The sequence below is a fragment of the Cydia splendana genome, chromosome 24 (assembly GCF_910591565.1).
Source record: "Cydia splendana chromosome 24, ilCydSple1.2, whole genome shotgun sequence".
Lineage (NCBI taxonomy): Eukaryota > Metazoa > Arthropoda > Insecta > Lepidoptera > Tortricidae > Cydia > Cydia splendana.
Genome location: NC_085983.1, coordinates 3,909,334 through 3,927,497, shown reverse-complemented (window position 1 = coordinate 3,927,497; position 18,164 = coordinate 3,909,334). Strand labels below are relative to the sequence as shown.

Sequence of the window (18,164 nt, the reverse complement as noted above, 5' to 3'; positions counted from 1 at the left end):
GGAGGGGGGTCACGAAAAAACCACGATAGATCACGTTGGTGGTATAAGGAAACCTCACGTGTATTTTTCTACAGTGAACGAAACTAAGAAAAAGAAACCTACCACATGAGTAGATACTCTTTCTCGGTTTCGTCAAGTTTCGTTAAACATAAATCTTCACTCTGCACTTCAAAATAGCGAGTCTATTTAACGAAAATAGAAAAATAAACAAGATTTTCTATATACAATACTATTTATCTTAAAATTAGGTCGAATGAAAAAATTTCAAAAAATACACGTGAGGTTGTGTGGGGGGAGGGGGGTAGCCAAAAACCTCTCCAAATATCACCAAGGGGGAGGGGGGATCAAAAAGTAGCCGAAAACACCTCGCGTGATTTGTGCACAACCCCAAAGGGTTAAGGCGCCCACAGATTACCAGTTCGCCGGACAATATCAACCTGTTAGTTAAACGCAAAAGGTGACAGTTCCGAACAACTGACAGGCTCCCCTCCCAGTGGGCCCCTTTAGGTGGCGTCTGATACGCGAAGGCCAAACCGTCCAAAAATAGGAAATTATGTAATTTTTCTAGCCAAAAGGGTCGTAAAACTGTCAAAAACATACCAGTGTGTACCAGCATATGGTGTTTGAGCTTGGACTCGAATTGAAAGGACTTTCCACACACCTCACAGTCAACTTTTCTGTCTCCTATGTGCCTCGCCTGAGGAAAGAGAGGGTTATACGTGACGCAGAGCAAAGTAACCAACATTTGAGTGTTTCTTTAATTTTTTTCCATTTTTATATATTGTGACCTTTTTTGCCACTTTTGTGTTATTTCTACTCAGAATCACGAGCTCTTTCGATCTTAATGGGATAAACAAAAGTCCCAGAGCTTTTTCCTATTGTGTTACCATTTACTTCGTATGGCGGTAACAAAAAGGAAAGTTTGAAAAATGTATGGAAATTTAAGGACACTTTTTTTCTCCTATAAGAATGAAAAGGGCTCGCGATCCTGACTAGAAATAAGACAAAAGTGGCAAAAAAGGTCATAATACCTATATAAAAATGGCAAAAAATAAAAGAAAATGTAATGGATACTTTTATAACTAACACGGGACTTAATTGCGTAAAACTATAGTTCGTTTTTTTAGCATTAGAAAGAACTTGAAAGAAGATAAGCGATCTTCACATGTCTTTTAATTGAAAAACGCTTCTTAAAAACCGGGCAAGTGCGAGTCGGACTCGCGCACGAAGGGTTCCGTACCATAATGCAAAAAAAAAAAAGCAAAAAAAAAACGGTCACCCATCCAAGTACTGACTTCTCCCGACGTTGCTTAACTTTGGTCAAAAATCACGTTTGTTGTATGGGAGCCCCATTTAAATCTTTATTTTATTCTGTTTTTAGTATTTGTTGTTATAGCGGCAACAGAAATACATCATCTGTGAAAATTTCAACTGTCTAGCTATCACGGTTCGTGAGATACAGCCTGGTGACAGACGGACGGACGGACGGACGGACGGACGGACGGACGGACGGACGGACGGACAGCGAAGTCTTAGTAATAGGGTCCCGTTTTACCCTTTGGGTACGGAACCCTAAAAATCAATAACTATTACTTATGAAAGCAGAAGAATATAAATGGTCGTATTAGATTCATAATTGTTACATATTTGCCGTAACTTATTTTTAAAATGTGTTTTTCAATTAAAAGACATATCAAGATTGTTTTAGTGCTAAAAAAACGAAGTATAAGACCCGTGCCGTCTTGATTAAATCCCGTGTTAGGGGCTGTCCATAAATTACGTCATCGATTTTTGACGATTTTGGACCCCCCCCCCCTATAATCATCCAAAAATCATGCATCAAATGACCCCATTTCCTCCTACTTCATGCTACCGTCATCCGATGTCCAGACCCCCCCCCCTAATTTGAAATGACGTAATTTATGAATAGCCCCTTAGTTATAAAAAAAGTATGAGTGAAAATCGTGTTAGTTTCAATCAATATATGTAATGGATACACTCATGATCAGAGATCGGCGGGGGTGACCTATTTGCCTTATAATATGACGTAAGCCATGTAAAAAAAAAAAAAAGAGCAATATTAGCTTGAAATAAATGTTTTTTTTTATAAGGTAAATAGCTAATCCCCGCCGATGATTTTCCTCGCGTTGTCCCGGCATTTTGCCACGGCTCATGGGCGCCTGGGGTCCGCTTGGCGACGAATCTCAAGAATTGAGGTAGGCACTAGTTTTTACCAGCGCTTCAATTCAATTCAATTCAATTCATTTATTTGTCGAAAAGCAGGTAATGTTACAAACAGGTGTTACATACATATAATTAAGTGCTCCACTTTTGGCCATATGAGGCATACAAATATTTAACGTGAGTGGCGGTGTAGCTCGTGAGTTACAAATTAATTGTCATCATCCTTAAATAATAATAAAAGTCAACTATTTACATACTGCGTGCTCATCAAATATTGTCCATCCTTCCATCACGTAATGGATAATTCTCTCTCTCTGGTAACTTACTCAAATGTCAGTTACCCAAATTGCGTTTAACGCTGTGTTTATCGCATAAAACAACCGCGCGCTTAATTAAAAAAGTTGTTAACACAAAAAATCTACTCTTGTCACAGAATAAATAATAGTGCTACCGTACATAAAGGAAACTTCCTACAAAACTGAAGTTTGACAGCTGTTGACATCATGCTCTCCCTTTCTAATATATAGCACTATCCCTTTCGGCTATTTAGGGTTGTCAAAATTCAAGCCATTATCCTATCTGTGGTCGTGCACCCAAAGGGACGTCAAGTTGTGCCAACTATAATAATTCGGAGCAATGCTGAGCCGAACGGAGCCGAGTTTGCCCAAAGGTAGTTTCACACTCCTGTCTTTGTCAATTTTACCTTGACATGGCGACTGAGGTACTTCTTTGTCTTGCCCGCATAATCACACAGTGTGCACTGGAATGGAGTCTCATCGGTGTGAGAGTAGCCGTGGCTAACTAAAGCCATCTTGTTGGAGAATCTCTGTAACAAAAAAATTTGAGCATAAATAAATAAATGTTATAGGACATTATTACACAAATTGACTAGGCCCTCAGTAAACTCAATAAATCTTGTGTTGTGGATTTCTTGCATGTTTCATGAATGTTACTAAATTATGTATAGGGGCTACTAATTCCCCAAATTCCTGTAGAAACATAATCTAACCAGGGACCATTACCGGTATAACTAAAGGTACTAACATTACCGGTATAACTTATATACATAAATATCCGTGATACGGAAATTGAATACTGGTTAATTTGTATGAAAAATATACCAGTATTCAGTCCCTGAATCTTACATATATCCCAACTATACAATTGTACATACCTTCGGACACAAATCACACTTGTATGCCAAGTTTTTAACTTTTGTAGTTTTTTTGGCATTATCAATCTTCTTGACCGAACTCATGTTCAACTGAAAAAGTAAAAATAAAACAGTTATATCATAATAAAAAAAAAACCGGGCAAGTGCGAGGAACGCACGAAGGGTTCCGTACCATAATGAAAAAAAAACAGAAAAAAATGCAAAAAAAAAACGGTCACCCATCCAAGTCAGTACCACACCCGACGTTGCTTAACTTTGGTCAAAAATCACGTTTGTTGTATGGGAGCCCCATTTAAATCTTTATTTTCTTCTGTTTTTAGTATTTGTTGTTATAGCGGCAACAGAAATACATCATCTGTGAAAATTTCAACTGTCTAGCTATCACGGTTCGTGAGATACAGCCTGGTGACAGACAGACGGACGGACGGACGGATGGACAGACGGACGGACAGCGAAGTCTTAGTAATAGGGTCCCGTTTTACCTTTTGGGTACGGAACCCTAATTATAACTATCAAATCTCCAAGTACTATTCCAAAGGAATCAACTAAGTAATAATATTTTACGTGACTTGGCATGTTGCTGACTGCTTCTATGATACAATAGCCTTAGTTTCAGAAGTATTTAAGGTATAAGGGTTAATTTCTTAACTAGTTATGTCAAAAAAAACAAAATTACGATAAAATAAGCAATCTTCAGAACAATATTACCTATTTTTGCATACAATATTGAGGGTAGGATGTTTGTTCATCATGTAAAAATTGCAAAATGCAGTTTACCTACATATAGTAACATAATATACGAGTTTACTTGCAGATAATAACCGTAATGGAATATTAAGATTTATTATAAAAAATAGTTGCGATATGAAACACGAAACTAAAAATCAATTTCTTACCAGATTACATCGATTTTGTGTTAACATTTAACTTTTGTAGTTTACAAGACGTGGCATGGTGTAGTTTTACAATATTTAACCTTATATTAATTAAATAATCGCGTGCATAGCAAAAAGCAACGCTGAATATTTATAGAATATTTGTTTTTGTTTTGACTGATTGATTTTTGATTGAAAATGAAACGAATGAAATATTGAATGGAATGAATCATAGACTTATAATATATAGAGACGGTGTCTCAGCGAGCTGTCACTGTTGCCACTTTTGTTTAGTGTACGATTAACAATGAGGCCCACGTTGCTGTAGCCATGTCGATAAAGTCATATCGATAAACTATCGACATTTCTTGCAATTTTAATTTTACTTCAAAGGCTTAACGATACCTAAAATTACCAAAAACGCTTTTATTCTTTATTGTGGTTATCAGATCACAATTTTATAGTCACGCCCCAGCAGGGAACCAAGGGAAAGTTCAGATATTTAATTAAAATACATGAATACGTCCTAAAATAGGTGTTCCGCAATAATTGAATTATATTATTATATTATAATATATTCATTATCCATTAGCATTTCAATTATGTTTATGTTTAACGAAGATATTGAAGCTTCAATTAATCGCTATTTCGTTCCGCTGTGTAGCGTTTATCGATATATAACATGATTAAAATCGACTTTTCACATCCCTAAAAGAGCACACATATACGCTTTTACGCACACATACACAGCCTGGGCGCATCAAGAAAGGCAACACTTGATTTTAAGTCCACCTTGTTAACAGTATGGTTGTCCTTTTTTGACAAACGGCATTTTTAAAAGAGCGAGGAGAGAGAAATGATACTAGTTGCTGCGACGTGAAAGAGAACAGAAAACGTTGGGCCCTTGGAATGAATATTGATTTTGACAGTTTGAACCTGTGTTTTTGGAGGTATTTTCGTGCCACATGCTTGATTGTCCAATGATCAAACCAATTTATCAGTCAGTAAGAACCTGGAAAACTATACTCATCCTTTTCTTTTGGGTGCTAGTCCTAGTGTAAGACAAAGATAGTATGATTATCTCTGTGTATGATTAAAATGAGACAGTCTTTGACAAACATACATTGTATACGAGCGTTTATTTATCAAACTCGTATAGTGTTTTAAAGGTATAGCAACCCTAGTTTTGACATTTAATTTTTTAATGTGGTTCTCCTCTGCGGTGTCGCTTAGCGTCAATATAATTTCCAATAATAATTAGAGTTACTACAAGCTATGTCGTTATTTTACACAAACCGAGAGGTGCGAATGATAAATGATAGAAAGCGGAAGAAAGAAATGTCCGACGCAGGCGTTGAAGAAGAGTTAGGTCAGATGTATTCCTGCGATTTCTGCTCGGACGAATACGACAGTGAGACGGAACTCCACGTTCACAGGAAGGTCAAACATCGCGAGCAGGTGGCTAAAATACTAACAGAAGATGCAAGCTGTAAGGTAGGTAACGCATATTACTATAAAACTCGCACCAGAGGGGCTACCGCGAAAACCGAAATTCGCAAATTGCGGGGATCTTACTCTTTTACTCCAATGAAGGCGTAATTAGAGTGACAGAGAAAAATGCCCGCAATTGACGATTTTCGGTATTGGCGGTAGCCCTACAGTATAGCACGGCAAAGATCTACTATTGACAGCTTTCAAACTATATACCTAATTCAGTGGTGGGCATTTGGGCAAAATACGGCACGCGAAAGGATTTTATCTTAAAAAAGACTACTTATACGGCCCGCGAAATAATAAGGTAAAAATCTTAAAATAAGTCGCCTTAATAGAAAGGTGGGAAGGAGGGGGAGTTGGGGGAACCCCCCCTCCAACTTTCCCCCCGCGGAAATGGTTGGTTTCTGAATTATTCATAATTTCATAGGTATAATTTGAGGTTATGACAGTGCCAAAGATTGGGTTATTCGCAGATGGTCTAGAACGCAAAATGACTAGTGTAATATTTTGCCTATATCACTTTTAGTCTACATTGCGAACGGTCCAGAACGCAAAATGCCTACATCATTTTCGTTGTTTAATCTTTACGTTAGCGATGTCGACGGAGCCCCGCTGTCGTGGGACTCCTATTCTGTGCTGTTTGGCCTTCGGCCGTTTGAAGATAACTAACGAACCTAACCTACCCTAGTGGTAATTTTGCGTTCTAGACCGTTCGCGATGTAGACTATAAGGGATAGGGGCTATTCATAAATTACGTCATTTCAAATTAGGGGGGGGGGGTCTGGACATCGGATGACGGTAGCATGAAGTAGGAGGAAATGGGGTCATTTGAAGCATGATTTTTGGATGATTATAGGGGGGGGGGTCCAAAATCGTCAAAAATCGATGACGTAATTTATGGACAGCCCCATATAGGCAAAATATTCACTAGTCATTTTGCATTCTAGACCGTCTTAATATTCAATGATCACCCAAAAAAAATCTTTTTTGCGGCAGCTAAAATTGCTTTAAATCAATTTAAAACAACCCCTCCCAGTGTCAGTTATCCTCAAATAAGGCGACTTATTTTAAGATCCAACCTGTGGTTTTCTATCTGCTCCGGCTCTTTACCTACTTCCTCTGTTTCCATAAACATTAATATATTCACGATGAGAATGTATGCTTTATACCAGTCTTGTGTTAGTTTTATACTTCTACGCAATAAAATATTACTGTTTGGTTTTATGATGAAAAATATATTATAATTATAACCAAACCTGTGATAACTCGGGACACATTCTAGAGATTTGATATCAATAAAAAAGATGTCAATATTTAAGACAAGGTAAATTTCATTTTTTATGTACTTTTAGCAATAAATGAAGATGGAGTAATGTTTAGAAATAATAAATAACGATATAAAATGATTAAAATAGAACCGTTTTTCCCCCGAAGGGTAAAAAACGGATATTTAGGTTCCTGCCGAAGCTTGAACCACATTATGAGATAACACCCTTGTAACTCAGCCCTAATCAAGCGAATTCATCAACTAGTAGCGCCATCTATCGCGCTACCTAAGTACTAATGTCGCCCGGTTGCCAGCGCTCGGCTGCTTTCTCTTCAGTACCACATAAGCCGGCAAGGCCCTTAGGTGTGGTTCAAGCTTCGGCAGGAACCTAAATATCCGTTTTTTACCCTTCGGGGGAAAAACGGTTCTATTTAGGTGTCCATGCCTTCGCTTGAACCACATTATGAGACGTGTTTAAACCTCTGCCGGCGCTGGCCCGGGCGTACTGTGACTGATAATATTTAAATTTATGCAAAAATCACATGATAAGAATATGGGCTTGAAATTTATTCCGTATTGATATACTAAAGGATTGTTTACGTCAAACCTTACTAGATTTTCCTTATTTGTAATTACCGATAGATGAGACAATTGTTAGCACTGACTGGCAACATAAGTTATCCATTGTGACTATAAAACTTTTTATATAAAACAAAACTGTGTGACTATTAGTTGAAAGACTGTCCCTAATATCATAATTAAAGACATAAGTAGGTATTTGTAGGTCGTACAAATTTAAGTGTAACCACTATCTGAAGTAGTAGCTCTGATGCGTGTAACGTGAACCTCATCGAGTGAGTTTTACCTTTAACCCGTCCAAACTACCTGATGCTTTCCTTACAATAGCCACTAGGTGATAAAAAGGTTTTGTTGTATGATGTAATGATATTACTACTACCTATCTACTGCTTAACACAAATATAGCACTGCCGGCCCATCCACTGTTTAAAATTTTGTAACTAATTGGAAAAGCTTGGGTCCTCTCTGATTTATTGTATTTTCCAACAATTTAATGTAAATTGGTAAGTTGCATTATAGACCAGATGTAATGTAATATGACTTTTAATGTGGACAACTAACCAAATGTTTGTATATGTACCCACTAGAATACGATATTAACATTATTTAGATATTAATACATAGTTATTGACTACTAGGTATACCAGGTTTATTTGTTAATGGGCTATCATTACATAAGGACAACATATTCCGTAAATGTGTTAGAAATTATAAACATGATGTTCTTATTTCTTAGTTTTGGAAGCAATTGAGATTTATTTCGAATCAAGTACTCCTCTGCCTGAAAGTAGCGTCAGAAAGTGAAGAAGAAAATACAACACTTCATGATTTAATGTATGCGTTACTAACTAGTAACAACTCTCAACAACCTAGCAGTAGTTTCAACTGAGGCGATAATACATTCTTCCTTACTGATTAGTTTTAGGTGAGGGTTGCTTTAAAAACAACCATATTAATAGTAAGCCATAAAAAAGATATTAATTCTTATATGAAATGGTAGGCTCCTACTTATTTTAAGTGTCAATTATGCTGCTAAATTTACTACTCCCCACAGATAACTGAAAACTTGCCAATTAGGCTGGTGCCGGGTCAACCAATCTTTAAATGATGTGCTTGTCAGTCATGCAAGCAAATAAACGAATGAACAGAATCACTGACACCCAGGTGACAATCGTATGGAGGCGATGATTATGAATTTAAAGTGATGCTGACAACTCTAGTTCTTGTGGATGGCATCTCACCATGATGTTGTGCGTAGACTGAAGATCCGTTTACCAAGTAGGATATTTTAGAAGATTTTTTAATCTTTGAATAATTCCAATGCCTTCACCTATAATTTTTAGGCTAATTATAATAAAGGCTTGTAATTGTAGGTTGTTTAATGTTCACTCTTTCTGGTGGCAAGCTGATTCCCAAACTGAAGATTATATGGTTCGCGCGCTGGTAATGGATTGTGCTTTATTGTTAGACTTAGCACGATTTGTGAGTTTTTTCGTATACATACGATCTTCTTATAAGAGTGTAAAAACCTCTTGACTGACGATGAAAGACTCTTTGAGTAAGAGTAGAGGAGGTGGACCTATCCACTTTAAATTGTAGTGCAACCTTTTCAAACCAATTGCGGAACTTTCGTAACACCCAGACAAATTAAAACATTATTATTATTTATATATGGTCCGTACCAGTAAGTTCTTGGCACTATACCATTGCAGTGGCATAAACCACGGGTGTCTCATGATGTCATGATGTCATCTAATCTCAAGTGCTGCCAGCACCGGCACGCGCGGGCGATGCTGTGGCACAATTCCTGTCAAACCTTAACACGTGTAGACGCGTTCATTACCAAATATTAATTTGATTACTTAATTTGTATTTTGAAGCCCCAATCCCCATTAGGCCAGCGTGGGCTATAGCCCAAGCCCTCTCGCGAGTGAGAAGAGGCCTGTGCCCAGTAGTGGGACGTATATAGGCTGAACACAGACCAACCCCTATAGACCGAGCTTATAGGACGACTCGCGGCCACCGCCCGTATGGTGTATAGGTCAAATATAAGATTGTTCGCGCGCCGCTCCGATCAGTTGCGCCCAAGGTTACGACCTGTTAGCAGTGTGCACGAGTCTAAGAAAATAAATCGTAAACTATTGAATTCATTGGGTAATCATGGGATATTGCAGCGTAAAATGGTGTGGCAAGTCATCTAAGACATCTACTTACGAAACAGATGGAATAACATCCCACAGGAAAGTCAAATTCATTATTTCATTGAATAATGTTTCTTGTCCGCGGGGTTCATTTTATACTGGTCGTAAGCAGAGGCGAAGTATGTCCGTCCCTTTTCGTCAACTTGAAAATGCAATGCGCTATCCCTTTCCCTTTCGACTAGTGATGTGACGATGATGGTTTTTCAGTTACGGAAACTTCGTGCTTCGTCATACCGTATTGTACCATTTTAGACATAATATATAGGTAATATGTTGTGTAAATTTTTTAGAATTCTCTAGGCCAGCGGAGCAGTTAGGCCGCATGTCACGAGATGGACCTGATGATGAACTTCAAAGAAGTGCGAGGGCACTCGGTGTTGGTTTGTGATAGACATATGTTGTATGGGTTTTTTAGAATCCTCTAGGTGAGCAGTTAGGTCTCATGTCACGAGATGGACCTGATGATGAACTCCAAAGAAGTGCGAGGGAACTCGGTGTTGGTTTGTGATAGACATATGTTGTATGGATTTTTTAGAATCCTCTAGGTGAGCAGTTAGGTCTCATGTCACGAGATGGACCTGATGATGAACTCCAAAGAAGTGCGAGGGAACTCGGTGTTGGTTTGTGATAGACATATGTTGTATGGGTTTTTTAGAATCCTCTAGGTGAGCAGTTAGGCCGCATGTCACGAGATGGACCTGATGATGAACTTCAAAGAAGTGCGAGGGAACTCGGTGTTGGTTTGTGATAGACATATGTTGTATGGGTTTTTTAGAATCCTCTAGGTGAGCAGTTAGGTCTCATGTCACGAGATGGACCTGATGATGAACTCCAAAGAAGTGCGAGGGATCTCGGTGTTGGTATGTCTTAGACATATGTTGTATGGGTTTTTTAGAATCCTCTAGGTGAGCAGTTAGGTCTCATGTCACGAAATGGACCTAATGATGAACTTCAAAGAAGTGCGAGAGAACTCGGAGTTGATTTGTAATAGGCATATGTTATTGGTCCATTTGAATATGTTTTCAATACAACCTTCTATGACCTTAATAAAACGGACAAAAGAAAATAATTGTATGAGATTTTGGCGACACTTTTTTCTCGTATCGAAAGAGATTGCGATTCTGAGTGGAAATAATATAAAAATTCTAAACTTTAAAATTCATGTTCTGGGTACTTTAAACAGAAATGCCCTAATATGTTAAGTAAACATTTCAGGTACATTGTTAAATTACTTAATGAAATATTAAATTACTTAATGAAATATTAAATTAATCAATATAATGATTTATTAAGTAAGTTTACTCTAAGTATTCTAAATTGGTAACAATTTTACCACAATAAATTTCGGTATCACTGGTAGCAGTACCCACTACCTGTAATGAACATGTCCCATCCCTACGCTTACACGTGTCAGCGCGCCATGTTTGAAACGACCAATCGCAACGCCGTGAGGACCCCTCCCGCACCTCACAGTTTGGTGATTTGCGTCGGGAACAAAATGGCCAATATTAGGTTTCTAGAGGCGGTGTTCTGTGAGGCTGAATTATTATTATTATTAATTTGTAGGTACTTTTGATTAGAAATTTAGCAATACAAGGACGTTGTATGTTGTTTATTGGCTTTCGTGCAATTAAGTTGTGTATCATTTGATTATCTTGAGGGAACCCTAGGGTTAATTAGGCATCATGATGCCCACAAATAAACAATTATTTGATGATCTAGGCCTTTCTGCGACATATTATATTTATGTCACTACCTTGACGTAATCATAGTATAAATAATAGTATGTACTATTACGACAGATTTTGACCGAGCGAAGCGCGAGCAGGCGTCCGTTCCATAGCGGTGCGCGGCAACTACTAGTGCTAGACACCAAAATTGGTGTGCGCCGCATGTACTTGTAGCGACGCGATGAAATCGCGGAGTGAGCTACGCCTGACGTAACGTTGATATATGTCTACTGACATCTCATATTTACTGTATTTAATGATATAAGCATATTATCATGAATATATAAATATATGAATTGTAGTTGTCTTCACAACTAATGCTGTAATTCGATTAGCAGCGCATCTGCCCTATAACCAAGACACGATGATTTTGTAGGGTACTACACCTGGAATTGATTGCATTGACGATGACGTTTCCAATTACATGCTCTACGAGACCTGTTACAACAGTATGCTGTAAACCCTGGACTACAACCTTTCAGCTAAGCTTATAGTACTTAGATCTGGCAATGACAGCAGAACTAGTGTTGATTTTCAGAGTAAATTGCAGGGTCTATTTAACCGGCGAACATATTTGTAGTCATGTCACTACTGGGATCATATTTCGCTTAGATCGTGCATTTTGCCTGAACCACCGTATGTTGTTATTCTTTTATAAAATCACGCGAGTACTTCCTTATCTGCAAAGGGAAGCTCTCATCTGGAAATCGAAAGAAGGATATTTCTGATCCGTGTTCTTTCAGAATCCGGTATCTGCTATCGGTGACTGCCTGCAAATATTTTCTACATATTACGCATGTGTGTACGTTTACGTACGTTGTACGTTTTTCTGTACGTTGGCTTGCCCCGCAGTCCACATGGTTTCAAAGTTTCTGAAGTGACTTCATTTTAATTTGTCTATTTGGAAAAATTAAACAATCATCGTTTAGATTTAAAGCCGTGGACCGTGGCTGTTGGTTCGACAGCTTAGTTCCCTTAGTCGGCTTCACCTCTAATTCAATTCGCGATTTTTCGAAACAGAATCAGTAACTCCACTCTAACTACCGAAAAATCTTTTCATAAATTCTTTATTTATTTACATAACTTGAAGGGGCGCTTCATCTTCTACATAGACATAGCATTTACTACTAAAGAAACCGATGTTTCACCTATTGAACAATCATGGGTAACTATGCGGATTGCCATACTAAATTAATATTTTACTAGTTGGTCCTTTTAGACATATACCGCCTGTTTCCGATAGTTATATTACCAGTAAGAGTTCATTTCCTTTGAAATTGAACTATATAACGTTTATGGTCAACGTTTTATGATGCATGATTGTTATACCAACGGCAGGTCGATAACACAACCGGCTGCTTAGATAATCTTCCGAAGTGGAGCTTGTTACTTACAGCATTTGAACCTAATTTCACAAGTTTCTACCTGACTGATGTGAATGGAGCACTAATTGCATTATAAATGCCTTTGTCAGTTCGGTCTATTGGACGGAATGCGATAGAAGGTACTTGCTGTTTTCTACGTGTTTCTCTTAGTTCAGTGGTCTCTGTTTCATAGCTACATAGTAGACGATTTAAAGTAAGTAAAAGATTTCTCTTCGTAACAGGCCGCAATTTGTTATGTAATGGTCAATATTTAGAGAGTATACAGGAGATGCTTCAGTATTCCCAAAGACACTATCAACCTGACTAGTCATTCATCATTCAAAAGAGGGATTTAGTGCGATGATTTTTCACTAATATATACGAGTATCATAAACGCTATTCTTTTCAGGTTAAGAGCCGCAATAAAGAGATATCTCTTGTTAGCCTATGACAGAGCCGTAAATGAATTGGCATTATACTTGTATTGGTATTCCTATTCGGAAGAGAGAGTTTTAGTTTTCTTTCCTTCTTTAAGGCTAACGTCAATTTTCTTGCCTCCCCCTCTCTCTTTTTGGTATAGGATCTAGTTGGGCAAAGTATAACACAAGGATTTCACTTTGTACTTTTCCCTTTTCACCTTTTCACCTTTTTTCCTTTTTTGTAGTTTCTTAACTGCTATTTTTCATGGCCAGTTAGTCATACAGTTTAGGATCCTCAGAATGTATATTTTTGGTTTGTTTGGTATCTCACGGCAACTGTTTGTTATCGACCTAGACCAACATTTGTACACGACCAAGACGGAACCCTTCCTTTTTCCTGGCAGGTTGAGACAATTACTGTAACTGCATTTCGTTATCAATTTCACGCCAAACCCGCTAATAGCAATTCTGCTGCTCGTCGTTCTAAAAGGTGACACACCATTTGGTCGGCTACAATGATGATAACGCCGACTAAGTCGTGCATTGGTTCATGACCATGCAGATCTTAAATGCGAGGCCGACTGTGCAGACATCGAACGATAAAGCGACCAATAAGACGTCCGCTACCGTATTAATGGTAGACCATGAGACAACGGTTTTTGTTTAACAAGACAACATCATTTCAATGTCATTTCAGAGGACGATGCGATATCATCTCATAGGACGACGTATTAATGTCTCACGATACGACAAAATGTAGTCTTATGGAACAATGCAATGTAGTCCTATGGGACGCAATATCCTCTCACGGGACCATACCACAGGATGGCGCAATGTCTTCTCACATGATGACGTAACTCATCGCGATGCCTGTCGTATCACAGGATGACGCCTTATTGTTTTACAGGACGAAGCTTGATGTCCCACACGACGATGTCATGTCATCTCACGGGACTACGCTATGTCGTCTCACGCAACGACGCTTGTCGTCCAACGGGACGACGCTGTGTGCCATTTATACCCGTAGGTATTCTTTTTATGATGATGGCTATAAGAGCTCACTTAGTCTCATTGCTGGGCCACGGGCACTGAGCGGAATGTCACAAGGTCTTTTAACGAGACGATGCTCGTCGTCTTACAAGACGCTGCCAAGTCGTCTGTCAGGACAATACCATGTCGTGTGTCAGGACGATACCACGGGACGACGCCTTGTCGTCTCACGGGACGATGTCTTGTCGTCTCACGGTATGACGCCTTGTCGTCTCACGGGACGACGCCTTGTCGTCTCACGGGTTGACGCCATGTCGTCTCACGGAACGACGCCTTGTTGTCCCACAGGACGAGGCCATAAGGCGTAAGTACCCGTGTACTTTTTATGACGGTGCCTGTAGGAAGGTCACTGCGTCTCGTCGCTGGGCCATGGGCACCGAGCGGAATGGCACGAAGTCGGAGGTTTTCAGAATATTTTTACGATTTAAATTTCTTGATCTTTTTAAAACTTGCTTTGTAAACGTGTTGCTCGGCTGAGTTACAAAAGCGTACTGAAGAGAAAGCAGCCGAGCGCTGGCAACCGGGCGACATTAGTACTTAGGTAGCGCGATAGATGGCGCTACTAGTTGATGAATTCGCTTGATTAGGGCTGAGTTACAAGGGTGTTATCTCATAATGTGGTTCAAGCGAAGGCATGGACACCTAAATAAAACATTTAGTGCCAATATGGAAATACTGACCTGGATTAAAAATTTAATAAATTCTTCGAAAATACACCTTTTTAGAATTTACGAAGCAGTATACAAAGCGATTTTGTATAAATATATATTTTGTAGAACATTTAGATATTGACAGTAATATTTCATTGTTGATAGAATATTTTGCTACGTCACTTTAGTATAAGTGCATTGCGTTATCCCAGGTTTGATTATAACCCTTACACAAGTCTTCATTTATCAATAGAACAGTGTGTACAATCAGCTAAAGTGAAATGTAACCATTACAATATGTGTTGTAATTTTCTTTATGCAGAGATGTGTACAATACTTTTACATGTTGCAACCAAATTTACAACACAAATAATTATGAAAAATTAACACACCACTGTTAAGTGGGCCACTAGAGATGGGCCGAATAAGGACTTTGCCGAATACAATATTTACAATATTCGGTTGGGCTCAAACTGCCTAAAACGCTGAAAAAAACAAGTTCATGCGGGTCTGCAATCTGCACTCATGTTTTTGACCTTTCCCTTCTGGACCGGCTGGGAATGTTTAAGAAAAGTAACGGAACCGTCTCATGCTGGACCGCAAAGTGCACCTGCGCCAGCTAGCAGACGCCCTTAAAAAATAATTTGTTTATTCGGTAAATATTATACCGAATATTCGGCCCATCTCTAAGTACACACTTCATACACCTTACTTGATTCATTAACTCATTACATGGATGCAGCAATATGTAGAAGTGTGATGCTGATATCTCAACCGTGTCTCACATATGCTGCATTCATGTCGTCTGTTACTGAATTAAGTAAGGTGTGTGAGGCGTCATTTACAGTAAATGTGAACTGTTTCATGTTTTTAACATAAATATTGTCTCCCTATTTTCCCAGATATGCATCAGGGAACACAAAGACTTTGAGGAACTATTGAAACACACAAAATCTACACATCTCTTGAGCTCAGAAGACGCTGAGCACATTCACCGCGAAATCTTCATCTGTGACGTCTGCAACCTGATGTATTTCAACAAAAAGATGCTCGAGATCCACATGCAATACATGCACGATCCCGAACACAAGTACAAACTCTCCGGAACATGCCCAAAGTGCAATAAACAAATCCAGATCAAACAGGTCTGGTTCCATTTTCAACGTCACCTGATCCAAAGTGTCGCTTGCTGCCAGATATGTTTTAAAAAGTGCAGAAACCGGGCAGAGTTACGGGACCATCTCAGAATACATCCAAGTTACTACCACTGTACGCTCTGCGGTTACGAAAGTAAAGTCAAGGACAGTTTTACGGCGCATATGCAAGCGCATAACAGCAATTTGCATGAAAGCGGGAACATTGCGATAGATGAGAGAATGTTGTGGAAATGCTTCGCTCCGAGGAAGAATGCGAAAAAGAGCTCTAGTAATATCGGGATTAAAGGTCTATGTTTGAAAGATTTGTTTGTGTGTGTGTTGTGTAGAGGGCTGTGTAAGGAAGACGAGAGAGCGGCACACATAGCCAAGTATCATTTGGTGGATATAGTGGCTACAAAGAAACAGTACATGTGTGTGTGTGGCGAACAGTTTTTTAACAATGTGTTGTTGAAGCATCATGTGTTCAAGTTGAAAGGAGAGCACAGATCATGTGACTCGTAGTATAGGTATCCTCTAGTCGTCCACCATATAAGAATTAACCTTTTGGACGCCAATGACCGACATATCCGCACCGCAGGTTCAATGCCAAAGACCGATTAATCGTGGCGTCTGAGTGACAGCTTTTGTGTTTGACACAGCGTCGAAAAGGTTAATATTGGCAGTTAATGTAAATCAAAATGTTAGAAAATTGAATTGAATTTTCGATTTAAATTCAAATTACTTAACCTTTTGAACGCCAAGCGGCGCATCCATTTGCCGTGCCACTGACGCCACGGGGGTAAAATTTCGTTTTGTGAATAAATAATGCCAACCTAAAAGTGGGGTGTTTTTCAGTAGATTTTCATCAAAAAACGATCAACGTCAAATGCCGTCTTTGGCGTCGTTGTCACGATTTTGCGTTGACGTAAATTGTCGTCTGTGGCGTTTAAAACTAATGCATGTTTGTTCCTATTCAAAATGCGTAAAATGATACAAGTTAATTTCATAAATCAACTTCTTTAGTGCACCTGGCGGTCTAGCATAAGTGGCGTTCACGCGCGCTAGTTCATATACTTGAAAGCTCGCTAGATATATGGAGTCGCGCATAGTGGTAATTATACAACTGTGTCCCCTGACTCACTGGTTAATTATAAACGCGTTACTGACCTGAATTAGCTACGAATCGTTTGTCTTTATATTTATTTATTTAAACTTTATTGCACAAAGTATATACAAAAATGTACAAATGGCGGACTTAATGCCAAATGGCATTCTCTACCAGTCAACCATAGGGCCAAACAGACATCTACAATTGGTGCAGAGAGAGAAATATACCTATTCAGTGAATATAAAAAAAAGCAAACTATACATATAAACTACATAAATAAATAAAATATATATAAACTACTACATATTTATACAATACATACTATAAATATAAAAATGATGGATATTATTCGAACTCTTGTTTTAGCAAATGCTTACGCAACAACCGCTTAAAAGAAAACTTACTTGGAGCTTGTCTAATATTTAGAGGGAGTGAATTCCAAAGACGACTAGCCTGGACGGCGAAAGAATTAGTCATAAAACCAGTACGGTGAGAAGGTATGGTCAGTTTGAGAACGCGGGAGGTACGCAGCTCACATCCTGGACGAGGAGTATCGAAGACGAATTTACTTTTGAGATATCCAGGAGCAGAAGGCTCAAACAGGATCGAAAATAGGATACAAAGGATCCGAAAGGACCTACGACGACGGATGGAGAGCCAGTTGAGCTGCCGGCGGTAAAAGGAGACATGATCGTATTTACGAAGTCCAAATATAAATCTAATACAGTTATATCTGTCATTTTGACTTATGTATTTGTAAGAAAGGGATAAATCATAATTTAACTAAATCAGGCTCAAAGTTTTATGAATGAGGGGGTCTTTACAACAATCAACTCCTTGATATATTATGTAGCAAGGACCGCTTGATGTATATAAAATGTATTATGGAGTTGCAGGCGTCCATAGGCTACGGTGACTGCTTACCATCAGGCG

General features: G+C 38.7%; 2 protein-coding genes across 2 annotated transcripts in view; one reads left to right on the top strand and one right to left on the bottom strand.

Annotated features, from left to right (window-relative positions):
- Nucleotides 1-4,387, bottom strand: part of LOC134802311 (uncharacterized) — a 38,368-nt gene extending 33,981 nt beyond the window's left edge. The window contains exons 1-4 of the mRNA XM_063774899.1: nt 4,255-4,387; nt 3,359-3,448; nt 2,888-3,010; nt 601-697 (exon numbers count right to left, since the gene is read on the bottom strand). Coding sequence (XP_063630969.1) covers nt 601-697; nt 2,888-3,010; nt 3,359-3,448; nt 4,255-4,281 — 337 coding nt within the window. The 5' untranslated portion in view covers nt 4,282-4,387. The remainder of the gene's footprint in view (nt 1-600; nt 698-2,887; nt 3,011-3,358; nt 3,449-4,254) is intronic.
- A 1,063-nt stretch (nt 4,388-5,450) lies between these two features.
- Nucleotides 5,451-18,164, top strand: LOC134802204 (zinc finger protein 26-like). The gene is made up of 2 exons (XM_063774799.1): nt 5,451-5,727; nt 15,890-18,164. The coding sequence occupies exons 1-2, from the start codon at nt 5,509-5,511 to the stop codon at nt 16,643-16,645; spliced, it is 975 nt and encodes a 324-aa protein (XP_063630869.1). The 5' UTR covers nt 5,451-5,508; the 3' UTR covers nt 16,646-18,164.